The sequence below is a fragment of the Hyperolius riggenbachi genome, chromosome 11 (assembly GCF_040937935.1).
Source record: "Hyperolius riggenbachi isolate aHypRig1 chromosome 11, aHypRig1.pri, whole genome shotgun sequence".
Taxonomy (NCBI): domain Eukaryota; kingdom Metazoa; phylum Chordata; class Amphibia; order Anura; family Hyperoliidae; genus Hyperolius; species Hyperolius riggenbachi.
Window position 1 is genome coordinate 129860904 of NC_090656.1, and position 19558 is coordinate 129880461.

General features: G+C 40.3%; 1 protein-coding gene across 1 annotated transcript in view; it reads right to left on the reverse strand.

Annotated features, from left to right (window-relative positions):
• Positions 1–19558, reverse strand: part of PIDD1 (p53-induced death domain protein 1) — a 59046-nt gene that overhangs the window by 4379 nt on the left and 35109 nt on the right. The window contains exons 10-15 of the mRNA XM_068260270.1: positions 16706–16841; positions 11687–11837; positions 5979–6102; positions 5236–5354; positions 2329–2436; positions 2038–2243 (exon numbers count right to left, since the gene is read on the reverse strand). Of these exons, the coding sequence (XP_068116371.1) occupies positions 2038–2243; positions 2329–2436; positions 5236–5354; positions 5979–6102; positions 11687–11837; positions 16706–16841 (844 nt within the window). The remainder of the gene's footprint in view (positions 1–2037; positions 2244–2328; positions 2437–5235; positions 5355–5978; positions 6103–11686; positions 11838–16705; positions 16842–19558) is intronic.

Here is a 19558-nt window from a genome sequence, read left to right on the forward strand (position 1 = left end):
ACCAGCTGGTGACAACCCACATTATAAGGTTGTATCAACGCTTTGGTAGGACATCAGGAAGCAACAGTCTGTCCAGGATCCACCAATTCAGCAATGATTCCTCTCACGAATGGATATCAGTAAACATCATAAAAAACAAACAAAGGAGACAGGCGGCACCTTCATACTGTCCTTTACCGCTGACCCATACACGCGTGCAACTTTCTCGGGGTTCCCATTGCATGGGCCCCGTATGTAAGTTTTGTTTTTATGCTATTTTTATGCTATTTTTAAGCTGTTTTTACTATGAAAACTCTATATTAAACGGTTTACACTTAGAGTTGCCGTTTGTTTGTTTTTTATGATGTTTACTGATATCCATTCGTGAGAGGAATCATTGCTGAATTGGTGGATCCTGGACAGACTGTTGCTTCCTGATGTCCTACCAAAGCGTTGATACAACCTTATAATGTGGGTTGTCACCAGCTGGTAAGCCTCTTTCCTTTTTTGGGTATCCATGATTGCAGAGCTGTGCCGTGAACCCAATATTTATTGTGGTGGAGATTTGCCTGCTTTTATCCTTTGCTGAAGACTCGTCTTTTGTTTTTGGACTCTGCGCTGAGCATATATAATTTATCTGTTTGTGAACTCTGGACATCGTTCTTCTCTCAGCAGCGGCCACTTTGTTTCCTTGGCGCTGATACACATATGCACACTTATAGATTTGCAGCAGATTCGACCATTAGATAGATTTCTGTCAGATGCCTGTCAAGTCTAATCTGACAGAACAGATTGTGAATCGATCTATATGCATTATTGGACCATTAGATCCAATGCAACTCTATGGGCCATCGATCTGCTGCCCATAGATTTTCCATCCTGTCAGATAGATCAAATAGATCAAAATTGATCGAAATCAACCGCAAATCGATAGATTTGATAGAATTGATTTCCGATCGATCGATTCCATAGAAATCGATTGTGCAATGGCTGAAATCGACCAGTGTATGGGCTCCTTTAGGAACAGCTGCAGACCTGTAGGGCATTACCTATCTGGAGGCTGCTTCAGGTACTTTTTAGCTTTGAGCAAGGAGGAAGTGACTGGGAGGGGGGTGGGGGGGGGTGTTTGGTTTGGGGGTGAGGGGGGAGAGGAGGTCTTATTTTTGCTCTATGGATACGAACAAAAAGTTTGATAAAGTTTTGAAAACATATATGCATGTTTTACCTGTTGGTTTAAGGTGAATGAAACCCAACTAAAACATAAAAAAGGAAGCAAAATGATGTTTGTAGCTTTATTACAACTGCTTCAGTGTGGTTAGTATATTTATGCTCCTCCGATAACTTTGTTACCATTCCTAAACCTAACTCTGATATAATTGGTGTTTATTCCCTTCAGTTTTTGAATGTAACTTTTCTACTGTGAAATGAGGAATGAAATGTACACCATTAGTAGAAGCAGGACGTGCCTCAGCTGCCCAGTTCACCAGTCGGTAATACTAGTAGATAAATACAAACCTAGAACCGTCTGTAATTATGTACTCTTTTATTAAAGTTTTCTTCACTTAGACTGCCACATGTGTAACAAAGTTTCAGAGCAAGTTTTTCTACTGTTGGATTTTGTTGACGTCAGGTCTTAAAGAGGAACTCCAGTGAAAATAATGTAATAAAAAAAAGTGCTTCATTTTTACAATAATTATGTATAAATGATTTTGCCAGCGTTTGCCCATTGTAAAATCTTTTAAATCCCAAATTTACATTCTGACATTTATTACATGGTGACATTTTTACTGTTGGCAGGTGATGTAGCTGCTGCATGTTTTTTTGGCAGTTGGAAACTGCTGTAAACAGCCATTTCCCACAATGCAGCAAGGTTCGCAGACAGGAAACTGCCAAGAGTACGTACTTTTCTTGTGGGAGGGGTTTCACCACAATATCAGCCATACAGCGCCCCCTGATGGTTTGTTTGTGAAAAGGAATAGATTTCTCATGTAAAAGTGGGTATCAGCTACTGATTGGGATGAAGTCGAATTCTTGGTCGGAGTTTCTCTTTAAACTCACCTGTTCTTATAACGGATACGTTCCAACTCCATGTAGGTTAGACCCAGGTTGATGCCAATGTTCATCCATTCAGAACCAATCTGTGTAGCAATGCTGAGCAAGTTGGTTTCAGTGAGATAACCCATCTCAGCATTGCCTAAATTCAAGGGACGGAGCGTGTAGCTAGTCTGCTGTCTCTCATCCTCTCCATTAAGGCTTCTTACTTTCTTCACATAAAATAAGAGATATGAAGTGTTACCATTCATTAACAAGGTTAAATTGGTTTGCTTGGTCAACAAAGCTTATTCTTACCGGTAATTTGATTGGCAGTGTTGCCATCCAATCAGAATATGCACCTTTCCTGCGCTTAGTGGCTTCCTCCGGTATATGATTTGGTACTGACCCACGATAAAAAGACACCTAATGAAGAACCAGGTTAAAAAATTACATTAATACATAGGTTACCGTATATACTGGGATATTAGTGGACTGCATGTATAAGTCAACCCAAATATTTGACCCTCTTAAAGTGAGCCACAGACGAAGCACCCTCATGTATTTTACCATATACATCAGGGGAAACATTAGAGAAAACACCTACCCAGCTTCCTGTTTTATCCTTCACAGCTCAGCCTGCTTCTAATCAGCCCTGATAAAATCCCGACTGAGCATTCAGTCTGGCTTTGCTCAGGAATCTTTATAGCTGAGTCATTATAGCAGAGCCACAAGGGGGCAGGCTTGGGCTTGAAAAGACATCAGAAAAGACAGGCTCAGCTATAAAAATTCCTGAGCAAAGTCAGACTGAATGCTCAGTTGGGGATTTTATCAGGGCTGATTAGAAGCAGGCTGTGCAGTGAAAAATGAAACAGAAAGCAGAGTAGGTGTTTTCTCTAATGTTCCCACTGATATATATGGTAAATACATGAGGGTGTTTCATCTCTGGTTCTCTTTAGGCTGAAATTTTTTGATGACTCAAGTATAAGTTGACGCAGAAAGTATGCCATTAAAGGCTTAAAGAATACATGAGACATAAAAAAAAAAAAAAAAAAAAAAAAAAAACCTCTCTTTACTTTCCTCAGGGCATTCTCCAGCCCCTAAAAGTCTCTGCCCTTCGCCTGCACTATTAGAAGTGCAGGTAGGTAAAACCCTGAACACAGCTCCGATATATAGAGGTGCATCTCTAGACTAAAGCATCCCTTGCATTTAACCTGCACTTTTGATAGTGGCACATTAAATATGTAATACACTACAGCTGTACTTTAACAATACTGTTTGAGTAGACCTCTAAACCGCAGCACTTGGAGGTACCTGCAAGACTGTCTTTCTGCACTGATGCTATCAGACGCTTTGGGCACCAGCAGTGCCGACAGGAAGACACACTAATAGGAAAAGGTACTGTGGGAAGAGGCGGAATTAATTATTGTATATTTTCACAGTGGAAATTGCATTTTACAGGACTAAGAGTCAGAAATGTGTAGGCCTGTATAAGTCGCCCACTATGATTTACTTTAACAAGTCAGACCTACATTTCTAGACTTATACTAGAGTATATACAGATAATTTAAGGTTACCTAATGCTCTCCCAGTTTACACACTGTAAATCATAGCAGCATGGAAAGAATTTGCTTTCTTCTTTATTTACCCTTTTTTGCATTTTTTTTTATACTAAATAGTTTTTAATCTTAAAAAGGAAACCTCTGTTGGCGTATTGATTATGGCAGGAACCATGACAGACTTCCCTTTATCGGGGAGGGAGCTTATGATCTCCACTATCCTCACTGTTACTTAATAGAAAAGGCAAATAAGATGCACAGTATTTACATTTGCATGCAAATATATGCAGCTTAGAATTGGAGCAATCCAAATTGGCATAAAGCACATTTTATTGACCAAACTCTAAAGCCCAATCTACACGATACAATTCTATTTACGATTTGATTACGATTCGATTTACAATTCGATTAAATCCGACATGTCCGATCCTGATTCGATTCGATTCAATTCAATTCGATTTGCCATTGTTTTGCAATGGCAAATCGAACTGAAACGAATCTAATCAAGATCGGACATGTCGGATTTAATGGAATCGTAAATAGAATCGTAATCAAATCGTAAATAGAATTGTATCGTGTAGATTGGGCTTTAAGGTGCATACACACATCAGACTATAGTCTTTGGAAAATGAAAGATCACAGATCTATCTTACCACCCTTCATGTAGTATGAGAGCATTTCTACACAGTCTATTCTATGGAGCTGAACACCCCATCAGAAAAAATCTTTGCAAGATGCTGCACACAAACATGCTGTACAGACACAAAAGATCAGTATCTGCAAAAGATCAGTTCCTGCCAAAGATCCGTTCCCGCAAATTGCATTCATAGTCTGAGATATGCAGATCATCATACACACCTTGTTTAACTGACATTCATCTGCAGATCAGATCCACCAGGATGGATTTTCAGATCTGCAGATGATTGTCTGTTAAACAAGGTGTGTATGAGGATCTGCAGATGACTGTCTGATCTGCAGATGAATGTCAGTTAAACAAGGTGTGTATGATGATCTGCAGATCTCATAGACTATGAATGCAATTTGCAGGAACGGATCTTTGGCAGGAACAGATCTTTTGCAGATACTGATCTTTTGTGTGTGTGCAGCATCTTGCAAAGATTTTTTCTGATGGGGTGTTCAGCTCCATAGAATAGACTGTGTAGAAATGCTCACATACTACATGAAGGGTGGTAAGATATGTCTGTGATCTTTAATTTTCCAAAGACTATAGTCTGATATGTTTATGTACCTTCACCTGCATGCAATTTGCCTAAAGCCTCATCTACACGCGTAGATGAGGCTGCGATCCGGCGGCTCGATTAGCTGCGTCTTCCGCGTACCTGCACGTGCCCGCCACGTCCCCGCTCACCGCGCGTGCGCCGCATACGATTCCCCGCTCGTCCCTGCCGGCGCCGCTTATCTTCCGCTCGATTCCCTGCCATTGTCCCCTCGCGGGGAGCGAGCAGGGAATCGGCGGAAGCAAGATCAGTCCTGTTGGATCTTATCAATCGCGGCCGCATCTATGTGTGTAGATGCGGCTTAATGCCTAATTAGTTGATTGTGGGTTGAATAAATAGCTAACATTCATCTTTGCAGATGTAGAGGATAAAACTACAGTGTCGATATTTTACAATGGAAACACGACTTCTTATAAAAAGGAACTCACCTGCCCTTTAACGTCTTTCTCTGTCCTGTCCGCAGATGATGTCACGTACATCTCCTTCATGTTTTTCATTCTTGAATAGAAGACAAAAGACACTTTGCCATCCGCACAACCTGGAAGTTCTAAGACAAAATGAAGGCTTTAAGTCTTAGCTTTAAAGACAATTCTGTGGGCTACAAAAAAACACAACAGACCTGATTTACCAGGCTTCTTCAGAGACCTCAAAGCATGAATCCGTTTAATCTGTGTGTACAGGATCACTAGAGCCACCATAGAGCTCATGCAAAATAACTTCTGTTTTGCATAGCATTTTATTAAGGAGGCTTCTTGGTCTCTTTCAGCCCCTTACACACTCCTAGGTGTTCTGGTTCACCATGAGCTTGCGAAACAGAGGATTTCGGCGCACGGCGCTCAATCTCATTGAACACATCTCTAGTATTAATTTGCAGTGCCCTATGAGAGAAGCCGTGGCCAAGACTGTCATTTTTAAGCCTTGCGGTCTATGGCCAAAGGAGAGCACATACAGTGGAATAGTGTGTGCAAAGTAAGTATTTAGCGAGTTATTTTTTCATGGGACACTACTTGAATGTTCAGAAAGTAAGGGATGTTATTTATGCTTTTTTATGGTCCTGGAATTCCACTTTAAGAATAAATGTATTTTCAGCATAACCTGGAGAGCCATTGTGTAATGGATTTCTGTTCTAGAATCAACAATATAGTTATCATAGAGCTACAACATTTCACACCTGAGTGCAGCTTTAGTCCCTGTTCAAACGCTGCAAAGAACTGTTCCCCTTCCACAAGTTCCACCAAGTCAGATGGTTCAGGTCCTCTATATCTGTCCTGCAGCCTCTTCACTGTGGAGTCCACCTAGGGGGAGAGTGAGGCTTTTTAGAACAAGTTTCATCTAAGAGAAACATGTGGACAAAAATCATAACATTGTGCTGGACTTCCAGCATAAAATATAGTACAGTATCAATGCTTGTTTGCCCATCCTCACCTGAAGAGAAGTCCCATAACCATCCAAGAAGGGGAAACATCCAATACTGAAAACAAGAATGTTACTACTCTCAGTAACCCTATGCTGGTCTAAACCACAAGTTAAATCATAAGCTCCTAACCATAACACGTAAAACACTACACAATATTGTTTTTAATAAATTAAATGTTAAACCCTTTTTCAGGGTCAATGTTATTGACCCTTATTCTATTCACTTTTTCTTCTATGTTTTCTCCTAGGTGATATTTCACACCTTATCAGTAGAATGCTTTTTGAACTACTAACAAGTGATACAATACTCAGAGTCATTTTGACAGTACTTCTTCACCTACTTTTTGGTACTCTTTCAATTGTAAAGTGCTAAAAATTCATTTTTAACAAAAGATGAAAATGTATCTCATAGAAGAAAACTTAGGAATACAAGTGAATTGCATATGGCTCATTGAGTCTAATGCAAATCTATTAAAACTATAGCATTTATGATCACCAATATTCAAATTAAAATATTTATTAAATACTGATTGGGAATGCCCATATTAGAGACATCTTGTCTAATATCTACCAGTGCAAAGCAAGAGGTAAACTAGGTTAATGTTAATGAACAGTATCTAAAGAACATTAATGGTTTCCCTGATCTTCTACAAATTGTATAGTGTGTGCCTGAAATTAACCCTAAAGTGTGTTGGACCAGAGACCGCTAGTACAGAAATGGCGGAATCCTGGCAAATCGCCACACATACCCGCCGCAACCGCGACACGTCGGAAACCTGGGCCACCCACTCTGCCATCTCTATGACGGCAGAGTTCCTGTGAGCCGGTCAGGAGTTGCTTTCAATGGCTCCTGACCCTGTCTTTCCATGTAAGCCAATGGGAGTTGCTTACAATGAAAGACAGGGCCAGGAGCCAATGAAATCGGCTCCTGACCCGCTCACAGGGCTCTGCAGTCAGAGACAGGCAGAGCGAGTGAGCTGCAACAGGAGACGGTGGGAATTCAGCGTCAAGATTGACGAAAACGGCGGATGCACGCATCGGCAGTTAATTGAAATCTACACCCTAGCAGCCAGTTAACCATCAAAACAAGGCATATATTTCAATTATCAAGGTCCGTATGTAGTTAAAAAGGAGGTTAAAAAACTTCAAGTTTATTGTATTATTGATCAGGGCCTTGCTCAAAGTTATTTAAAGTGAACCTGAACTGTTGCACAGAACACAAGGAAAACAAGAGAAATGCACCCTGTATACATTTAGAAAGTTTAGCCTGTTTAATTCCCACTCATTTGTGTCTAATCACAAATTGTAGTTTGATTTCTCCCTTTTGTCACCCTACTGCCACGGCAAAGATGGCAGATAAGCTAATTTGAAAGCACAGGATGTTAACAATATGTCGGCTTTCATGAATCAGGAAGTAGAAACTGAGCAGATTTATTTTAGTTTTTGCATCAGCTGTAACAAAGAAATGTTTTTCTTTAACCTCCTCAGCGGTATGCCGACACTGTGTCGGGCATACCGCCGGCTGTCCCCAGGAGTCCCCCATTAAAATTTTGAGTGATCAGATAGTTCTAATATCTTCAGCTAGCACTAGGCTAGCTAGCAGTGGTGGTCGGCATCCTTAGATTACGTCTGATCCCCACCCCCCCTCCCCTGATCGCCGCTAAATACATTACCCCCCCCCCCCTGGATCCAGCGATCGCGCAGCCTCCTGGCACATCTCTGGTCCTCTCTATGGGTAGGATCAGGTCTGCGCATGACGTCATGACATCATGTTCGATCCTCCCCATAGAGAAGAGCGGAGCTGTCCGGAGAGGCTGCAGCGATCACTGGATCCAGGCGGGTAATGTATTTAGCGGCAATCGGGGGGGGGGGGGGGGGGGCTGGGGGGAAATCAGACGTAATCTAAGGATGCCGACCACCACTGTTAGCTAGCCTACTGTTAGCTGAAGATATTAGAACTATCCGATCGCTCAAAATTTTAATGGGGGACTCCTGCGGCTGCAAACCCTCCGGCGTGCTTACCGCCCAGGAGGTTAAAGGGGAACTGAAGAGAGAGGTATATGGAGGCTGTCATGTTTATTTCCTTTTAGACAATACCAGTTGCCTGGCAGCCCTGCTGATCCTCTGCCTCTAATACTATTAGCCATAGCCCCTGAACAAGCATGCAGCAGATCAGGTGTTTCAGTGGTTCAGACTTATAAGTCTGATCTGACAAGACTAGCTGCATGCTTGTTTCTGGTTTCAATCAGATACTACTGCAGAGAAATAGACCAGCAGGGCTGCCAGGCAACTGGTATTGATTAAAAGGAAATAAACATGACAGCCTCCATATACCTCTCTCTTCAGTTCCCCTTTAAAGGTAGTTATGCTGTTGCGGATCAATTAGAGCAAGGAGGAAGTTTTGAGTTCAGGTTCTCTTTAGAACCAAATGATATATACAGCTCTGTTTACACCATGCCAAAGTAGCAGTGTCTGGAGATCAATGGCAGTGACCACTGAACCTGTGAGTGGATAAGTGCCATTCTATGGGATATATATGGCAACACATTGGCCGTCCAAAATGATCACACAGATCAGATATGCATGTTGCAGAAAAGCAATGGACTAACCTGGATACAAATGAGACAGACGTGTGAACAGATCCATGCTACTACCATGCTTCCCCTAAAGTAAGACATCCCCTGAGAATAAGCCCTAGCAGGAATTCCTAGCATTCTTGAAATATAAGACATCCCCCGAATCTAAGCCCTAGTAGCAGTCTGCATGATACCAGCAAGTCACGCTCAATACAAAGCCTGGATACAGGAGAGCCGCAGTATAATGCGAGTTCTACAGTCCTGTATATGTGTCAGGCAATTTGTGTTTTTGTTGGAGCCATCCCTACTGATCTGTTGTGATAAGCATCAGCAGCACTTCACCTCTTTCCAGGACACATACACAGCTCATCCTATCATAGCTCTGGGGAGCCTGACAGAGGTCTCTGCCTGCAAGAAATAGACTCTTACCCACATGATCAGCAGAATCAATTTCTTGAAAGGGAGAGCCGATAGCTCCAAACCCCAAGCTCTGTGCGTGCTGTTTGTGTTTCAGCATGGCATGCAGTATTATACATTGTGTATAGGAAAACTACCAGTGTTTCCCCCAAAAATAAGACATCCTCAGAAAATAAGCCCTAGCACATCTTTTGGAGCAAAAATTAATATAAGACCGTGTCTTATTTTCGGGGAAACATGGTATATAGGAAGGCATGCTACATTCAGCCATTGGCCATACATTCAGCCAATGTCCATTGGTCCACTGCAATCCATTGGGGGAACCAGTCCGGCATTGGAACTGGTGTTAACAGGTCCTAAGTTTACTACTTAGTTACACTTCAATATCACTTAAAATAGCAACATAAATCACAGTGAAAAATATACAGCAATGCTGATGATTAATACACAATATAAAAACAAAGAGAAAAAAGGAGCAACATTAATCTAACCAAGTCCACCCCTGTAAACCCCTTGCACTCAAAACAATACATGCAGCAACCAGTAACAGACAAATATAAAGAACCACTGAATATATTAGATATTGAGGATGTTTGCAGTGTTCTTATGCCAACTCACCAAGTTTCAAGGTTTCCTCGCCCGAGGTGGTCCCTAAACTAACATCACTCCTCAAGCACACACATACTTTATGCATCTGAACTGTGTTCAATTCAGGTGTAGTCAAGAATGACTCCTTCCCTCATGGCATGAGCATCCTAAAGGTTGGTGTACTTATAGTGATCCAATTCAACTGACGGTGATCAATAAATGCGTACATTAAAACGCGTCCAGCGCATCAAATGAAAGTAGGTAATCCATTGAGTACAACCCTCAGGTAATTGTTCAACCAATTTTTCCTAGTACATTGCATAGATGGAGTAACTGAACTTTCATGTGTATGGCAACCTTAGATGCAATCATAGTCACATACATAGTTAGTTTGGCTAACAAAACATCCATCCAACAGATGCAATCTGTAGGAACTCTAAGAACTTAAAGAATGGATGGAGCTGAAAGACAAAAACACATGCAAAGAGCAGATGTATTTTGTCAAGGATACCAAACATGCACCATGATTTTCCAAACTTTAACAAAACAAAGCTATATAGAACCAACTGGCAGATAAAACAAATGTCACAGCAACGTACATGCAGTATTTCAGCAATGATTATCATTTGATCAAACTAACAATCCATTAGAGAAGACAAGGGCACAGCAAACACAGAGAAAAGACATGCAGTCTTACATGTTTTTACCTAGCCGGCACTAGATGAGGTTTCTCATTTGTCAGGTTCTGTGACGCTACAAAGATATGGATTTCTTTCTCAGATTCAAATGGAAGTACAGTTTGTAATTACTGGAGTCAGGCATGTTATATATAGAGACAGACAATATGTGCACCATGCAGAGCCCGGTAATTTGGGCACCGCCATAGACCGCAATGTTAACTGCGGCTATACCAGTGCCCAGTGTATAATTTGTGCACCGGACTTCTAGCCGGTAGGAGGTAATATGCAGGAAGGGATGGGTAGTGTTAGGGATAGGGTAGGACTTGGTCAGTGTTAGAAGTAGGTAGGTGGAGAGTTGGTGTTAGGAATAGATAGAGGTAGGGTGAGAGGTAGGTTAGATAAAACTAGTAGAATACCAGCAGCATTGCAGATATTCTATACCCAATGCCCACATTTCCTGTAGCCCTTTTCAAATGTATGCGTTATGCTTGGCTACCTTCACTGTCTAACACGCTCCACTTAATAATGGAAGCCTCATTTAATCATTGGTAGCAAAGAATGCCTTTGGGATACTGTACATCCAAATAATGCAGCATGATACATATCTGTGTTAATGGATATATGGCATGGTCTACATACTGGCTATTACAAGGCAACGCACAGCAATTTACTAATAGTAAAGTGAGAACAATACCTGTTAACCCATAAGCGCCACACACATTACCAGTTTAACACACGTGTTACTATAGCAACTATGACAACTCACTCATTAACCCTGGTAACGGGCATGGTGCTAATGGGTTAACCAGCTGTGTGTGACAAACTACTGATTCATTAATCAATTCCTTTATTCACAGTGCGTTTCACCGGACACAGCTGGCTTCAGACGACATCTCAACTGCAAATACAGTATATGAAACTCCTAATCGCCTCTTTAAGGGAGCCTCTTTATTGTAGTTCTAAGTAGGATAGTAATTGAACACACACATGGTTATCTCTTCATACAAGTGTCTGATAGTCACACAGAGCGGAAACAGGGAACACTGAAAAATGTAAATGGTAGTGAACACATTAAGGTCGGGCTGGGCTTCCCTGCTCCTGGGTTCATAGTTAGTCACTGTGCCTGCTATGGCTATTACTACGATCCTGACTACATTACATTAATTGTGCTAGAAGCAGAGTGGAGGTCATTATAAAATTACCTTATGCCTGAGGGTACACTGCAGCAAGACCTGTTCTGGATCTCGTTTCCTCTGCAGAGCAATGAAGTTCACCTGGTACATGCGTAGCCGTTTATACACACTCCTGGCTAATTCACCCACATAGGATTTTGTGGTGTACCACAGCCAATACCTTAAAAAACATTAAAAACTCAGATCAATTGTTCATATGTCTATAAAGATTTTTAAAGTGTACCAGAGATGACATGTGACATGATGAAATAGACATGTACATATACAGTGGCAAGCATACAGACACTTATGCTGTGCTCCTTCTCTTTTTTCCCTGCCTGAAAGAGTTTATAATTAGCTATGAAACTTCTCCAGTTAGGACCCCGGCTCACTGATAACAAATTACAGCTATAAAAACACTTTCCTAAGCAGATACCTGGGCTTTTTACTGTGAGGGGAAAAGAGAAAAAAGGTCAATAGTTCATGTATTTTCACTCTGGTACTCTTGAGACACTGCAATTAAGCAGAGACTATAAAACATCTGCTTTGTAAATGTTTATACATAAAATAAAACCTTAAGATATCTAAAAGAGTCATTTTAGGAGTAGAAGGACAGATCCAATTGTTTATCTCATTTGTTTATTTTCATCTCTGGTTCACTTTAAGCTAAATGGTAATTTAGGTGAGAGGGATATGCAGGCTGACATATGTATTTACTTTTAAACAATGCAGATTGCCTGGCTGTCCTGCTGACACTGCCTCTAATGCTAGGTACACACCATACAATTTTCTGGCAGATTTACCTGCCAGATAGTTTTTTTTATAACATGTCCGATCTGAATTCCGATTGATTATCCGATCGTTTATTTAATTAGTTTCCCGATCGTTTTTTCAATCGATTTTCACAGAACTGAATGAAAATCAATCAGAAAATAGTTAGGAAAAAACGATTAAAAAAAACTGGAAATTGAAAAATCAATCGAAATTCGGCCATGTTGGAAAAAATCGATCCGGCAGGTAAATCTGCCAGAAAACTGTATGGTGTGCACCTAGCATAACACTTTATCCATAGGCCCTGAACAAGCATGCAGATCAGATGATTCGGAGTCTGACTGTATTAGCTGCATGCTTGTTTCAGGTGTGTGATTCAGCCACTACTAAAGCCAGAAAGATCAGCAGGACTAACAGGCTCTTACTTCAGGTTCCCTTTAACCACTTCATGCAATGCAATGGAAGTTTATAAACATCCTATTTGTGCACCATAAGTGCAAAGAGGTCTGTGTGCAAGTGCATTTTAACCCTTTAATGTATGGCATAAGGTGGTTAAAGTGAACTTGAAGTGAAAAACTTTTGAGATAACTAATTTTATGTGTACTACCAATGAAAAATAAAAGCATTAGTAACATAGAAACGAGCTTACACTTGTGGATTGCATAATACTGTCACAGCTACTGTTTAGAATCCACTTTCTGCCTTATTAAAGTACTCCTGTACTAGAAGTTTCAGACCCGTGTAAAAAAAAAAAAAAAAAGCACCACTAGGAATCGTGATAACTGCCATATCCTCCTCATCGATATTCAATGTTCCAGTTAGTCGATGATTTTGACTACCTAGAACGGGGACCCTGGGGACACAGAACTAAGAGAATGGTGCTGTGACATACATTGCAGCACCATTCACAAAACAGCACCTTTATTAATCAAATCCCCTCTCAGTTCAGGGGTACTTTAAGCTAAAAAGAAGCAGAAGTAATGACCCTTTGATTTTCCTGCAGTAAGATATTATTATTGGTTTTTCCCTGACAGAGAATAGGCTTTTTGCTGCTATTTACTTCTCAGAAAACCAAGCTGAATTCAAAAAGCTGTTCAACAAGCTCTTTTGAATAGATAAGGTTTTTTTTTATTTTACTTTTGCTGTACTGGAAAACAGAAAGGAACTGCAGAACATTTCTTAGTAGGGCTAGCACCATATATAACTGTGTTTATCTCATAAGGTCACGTCAGTTTTGCTTTAAAGACAACTGAAAAACCATTAAAACCCAATAGGATTTTAAACATGAATTCGTTTTTTTTTAATGTAAAAAAAATGTGTGTACTAACTTACTGTCGCAAAGTGGATATTAAAATCAGATTTATTTATTTTTTTTAAATCCTGCAGATCTATTTCCTTTTCTAATGTGCTGGTGTCTAATGGAATTATGCCTTCCAATACCTTTTCCCTGGGTGACATTTAGATACCTTCAGAAGAAAATGGTGGAATTTTTACGGGCTTCTAAAAAGCCTAGAGTCAAGAAGAATATACAGTACTGTATCAACTAACGTCAGAGGTAGGACTAGTACCGCCACCGGTGAGTTGGATGTAGGTTGAGCCAAATGACGGTTGACCCTGTCCTCACTAAAATTCCTGACGGCATTAAATACAATTAACCCTCCAAGTCATAGCAACTCAAAGGCAGAAGTAATTCAGGGTCTGGCAATCTCTGGCTCCCTAATTAATAGTGTGCGGGCCACGGTCTAGAGCACTGCAGCTATAGCGGTGCCCAATTCAAATGCCATTCAGCCGTGTTCATGCACCAAGAAGATCTCCTTTGAGACTAGGTTTACCCAACCTCAAACATTATTACCAGGCAGCACAAGTGGTTGCTTGGCATGCTAAGACAGAGAGGTCATGATGGGTGGACATAGAGAAACATAGTATAGACCCCACTAGAATCAGTAATTTCCTATGGATTGCTTCTCCCAAACACAAAAGGACAAGTTGAGCAGGGTGATGAACCAGTGCACCATGAGGGGGGGGGGGGGGGGGGAAATCCCTCTCCCTACATCTGTTAACCCTGTCAGTGAGATAGGTCTCACTAGCTTAACTGCGGCTGCTTGTGTCTCTCTGAATAAGCTGTCTGCACGGAGAGCAGAGGAAATGTATCTTGTTTATAATTTTGTGTGAAACCTGACACCTTGGGCTTTTCATGTAACTCTGTAGTCCCCTTTGCAAAGAACAGCACTGGCTGTGCAATACTGAAGCAGAGACTCACATTTGCAAATGAATTATTCCAATGCAGCTACAATCTACACACAACACATTAAAACTTTTGCCTCCGATATTTAACATGAAAAGTAGGAAAATGTTAACAGAGCTTCTTAGACATTATTTGTACATTGTCATTTTATTATTATTATTTAGTATTTATATAGCGCCAACATATTACGCAGCGCTGTACAGTGTATATATATTGTCTTGTCACTAACTGTCCCTCCAAGGAGCTCACAATCTAATCCCTACCATTGCCATATGTCTATATTATGTAGTGTAAGTACTGTAGTCTAGGGCCAATTTTTAGGGGAAGCCAATTAACTTATCTGTATGTTTTTGGGATGTGGGAGGAAACCGGAGTGCCCGGAGGAAACCCACACAGACACGGAGAAAACATACAAACTCTTTGCAGATAGTGCCCTGGCTGGGATTCGAACCAGGGACCCAGCGCTGCAAGGCGAGAGAGCTAACCACTACGCCACCGTGCTGCTGTTTTAGAACATTTGGTTATTGATAGTGTTCCTTTAAAGAGACACTGAAGCGAAAAAAAATTTATGATATTATGATTTGTATGTGTAGTACAGCTAAGAAATAAAACATTAAGATCAAATACATCAGTCTAATTGTTTCCAGTACAGGAAGAGTTGAGAAACTCCAGTTGTTATCTCTATGCAAACAAGCCATTAAGCTCTCCAACTAACTTATGCTGGGAATACACGGTTCGTTTTTGCCTTCGTTTCGATTGTGCCTTTTGTCCTTTTCGATCCCGAAATAATCGGTCATACGGTTAATATCACCACCCACGGTTTCGGGTTTTTTTCGATTCTGATGGTTTCGTTTTTCCAATGATCGAAGGCTGCAAAGAAACGAAACGAAAATCCCTTTTTACAGGGACGGACTAGCATAAACGAATATATAATCGATCTGAACAGCCATCAAGCCTACCAATGGCTCGATTAGATGGATAAAGAGAGATAATATCAAACATGTTCGATCACTAGTCGTTCGTTTTTGGGGTCTATTAATCGAAACTATAATGAGATTATGACTATTTTCACATACGTTTTCAACACTCGATTCGTTTACCGAACGAATCGAAGGTTTAAACGAAGGCAAAAACGAACCGTGTATTCCCAGCATTAGTCGTGGAGAGGGCCGTTATCTGACTTTTATTATCTCAACTGTTCCTGGACTATTTACTTTTCCTCTGGCAGAGGAGATGTCATTACTTCACAGACTGCTCTGAAAGAATCATTTTGAATGCTGAGTGTTGTGTAATCTGCACATATTATAGAATAATGCAATGTTAGAAAAAACACTATATACCTGAAAATAAAAGTATGAGAATATTTTCTTTGCTGCTAATCTTCTAGTAATTATTCATATTACACAACCAATTCATCATATTTTTTTTTTCGCTTCAGTGTCTGTTTAACAATGATCTATGACCTCTCAACAGACAGGGGATTAAGACATTTGAAGATCTGCAGGAGGCCAAGCAAATACCAGCTACAGTGCCATTTTGAAATATGCAAATAGCCCCCTTTACACAAGGGCAGCTAGGAGCTACCGATTCTTCTTTAATGAGAACAAGTTTCAAACACAGTTGTGCAGATGACATTCTCTCTTTAGGGTTCATCTCTTTGTTATGTTGGAGAAGCAGGACTATTATGTTGCTAAAGAGGATGACACCAACATCAGGGAACATCAGGGAACACCTGTAGTCATGATAGATTGTCACTCAGGAAAACATGAAAATTGTTTTGGTGATCAAAAATCTACTGTGTGTATGTATCTTAGGATACATCTTAGCATCCTGTGTCAGAGTGACAGCAGGGAAAAGCCATCTGTAGAAGTAAGAAGTAGATAAGGACCGGGTACCAGAAGATGCCCTGCTGGTGAGAATTTGGTTTTCGCCCTACAGGTAATTTTATTTTTTCAAAGCCCAGATTTTTAAAAAGCCAAACAAGAATGCCTAAGAACAAAAAGGTAAATATACAGTACATGATGCAGACTCACCATGAAAAGTGATCCACTTGGAATCGGGCATAAATATGAGTAATCTGCAGCACCACCTGACCAGTAACATCTGTCCAGGTTTGTGCCCGACAATCACCATGCAATAAAAACAGGCGGGATCGATCCAAAGTATCACCTGCAAAGATGCATCAACAGAGTTACAAGGAGGGAAATCACAGGAGGGGAGATTTTCAGAGACTTATATAGGGTCTATTCCACATCTCCATGCACTGCAATCTTTATGTAGATTAAAAAAAAAAAAATCAGTTTATATTTTCTTCTGTGTACACATAAATTACAAAATACCATAATGTATATATATGAGCTTTAGCGGCTATACTATGGCATTTGATTGTGTGGAAAAAAAAAAGGAGGGCTACATTGAAAAGCACAGATAAAACAAAACCCCTGATCGTTCTTGTACAGTGCATATGGAAAGTATTCATAACGCATCAATTTTCCACATTTTGTTGTGTTACAGCCTTATTCTATGGATTAAATTCCTTCTTTCCTCAGAATTCTACACACAACAACCCATAACGACACCATGAAAAAGTTTACTTGAGATTTTTCCAAATGTATTAAAAATAAAAAAAATTTGACAAAGCACCATGTACATTATGTACATAAGTATTTACAGCTTTTGAGATGAAGCTCAAATTGAGCTCAGGTGCATCCCGTTTCCCCTGATCATCCTTGAGATGTTTCTGAGGCTTAATTGGGAGTCCACCTGTGGTAAATTCAGTTGATTGGACATGATTTGGAAAGGCACACACCGGTCTATAGAAGGTCCCACAGTCGACAGTTCATGGCAGAGCACAAACTAAGCATGAAGTTAAAGAAATTGTCTGTAGACCTCCAAGACAGGATTGTCTCGAGGCACAAATCTTTGCAAAGTTGGAGAAAAAATTCTTCTGCTTTGAAGGTCGAAATGAGCACATAGGCCTGCATCATCAGTGGCTTCAGGATAACTCTGTGAATGTCCTTGAGTAGCCCTGCCACAGCCCGGACTCAAATCCAATTAAACATCTGAAGAGAGATCTTAAAATGGCTGTGCATTGACGCTTCCCATCCAACCTGATGACGCTTGAGAGGTGCTACAAAGAGGAATGGGTGAAACTGGCTAAGGATAGGTGTGCCAAGCTTGTAGCATCATATTCAAAAAGACTTGAGGCTGCAATTGCTGCCAAAGGTGCATCGAGTGTTTTGCTACTGATTTGATAAACGCAAGTTTATACGCCATTTGAGTGCCTCCTTCATTCAATACAGTATTTTTCCATTGTGAAGTGGTAACTCACAGAGGGATTATGCACCGGCAAACCAGGTGTCATACCTTTTGTAGGAGTTCAGCAACCCTCTTGCTGTTGCATCGACAAAAGTATTGAGCAAAGGCTGTGAATACTTATGTACATGTAATTTCTCGTTTTATTTATTTTGCAAAAGTTTGTGAAAGTCTGCGAAAACCTCAAGTAAACGTGTGTTCATGTTGTCATTATGGGGTGTTGTGTATAGAATTCTGGAGGTAAAAAATTGAATTTAATCCATTTTGGAATAAGGCTGTAACATAACAAAATGTGTAAAAAGTGATGCGCTGTGAATAATTTACGAATGCCTTTATAGGAACATACTGTAAGTAAAAGCTCCAATGGATATAAAAGAAACAAAAAATTGGCAAAAACTGGCAAAGACACTATAAACTCTTATCAACTTATTTAATCGAAATTTTAGAAACAGGTAGGAGGCGCCCGGTCTGGATAAGTCCTTGCAATCGTTGTACTATATATAGATATGTATCTTATATAAATCTATAATAGTTCTAATTCAAAATAAGGAGCATCATTAATTTGTCCTACCTTGATGGTGTGTGGTGGGACATAAACGAGTAGAGGTTCAATTTAGATAGATCAATTTTTATTGTGCACTGGACAACGCGTTTCGCGGCCCGCAGCCGCTTCCTCAGGTCTATACAGTAAGTGCCTGAGATGCCTAATGTCAGAGTATCCGGGCGCCAAGACAGTCAAGGTAGGACAAATTAATAATGGTCCTTATTTTGAATTAGAACTATTATAGATTTATATAAGATACATATCTATATATAGTACAACGATTGCAAGGACTTATCCAGACCGGGCGCCTCCTACCTGTTTCTAAAATTACTGTAGTCCCTTACATTCTAAGGGTGATTTCAGTCGAGAGTCTACCCGATTGATATATATCTATTTTCGGAGCAGCGACCGTCCGGAAAGTCAAAGGCCGAGTGGGGGCGGTATTCTCCCCACCTGCGATTACGAGTGGTTGCCTCTTTCGCAACCCACTTTTGTGAGTATATTTTCAAGTACTGTCTCACTTATACTGATCTTATAACGATATTGCACCAGATTGGGCTCCCGGACGTCTCTGTGTTTTTTCCTCTACCACTATATTTAATCGAAATAAACTTTATTGATGCAATTGTACACAGTTTCATTTGGCAACCAAAAAATACACAGGTAGATTAACAAAGGCTTATGGAACAATAGAGATTACTGAAGAACATAAGTGATCCTGCAAACATGAACTTTTTATTTTTTTAACAAAAAAAAAAACCACTGCATACCCTTGCTTGGAAAAAAAAAGGACCAGTTGGCATTTATGTATTAGAGCTATCTTGCCACTAGTATCTCTGGAGGTTGATGCTGTACTTTTTATAGTGACGCCCTGTCACTGGGTCACTCCTATGTGTTGATGATGGTTTGAGAGGATTTAGTATATACTGCACCATTAAAGTGTTTACATTTTCATGGTATTTCCCATTGATGAAGGATTAAAGGTGAATTTAGTTGGATGACTGCATACTACTTCTACAATTCCTAA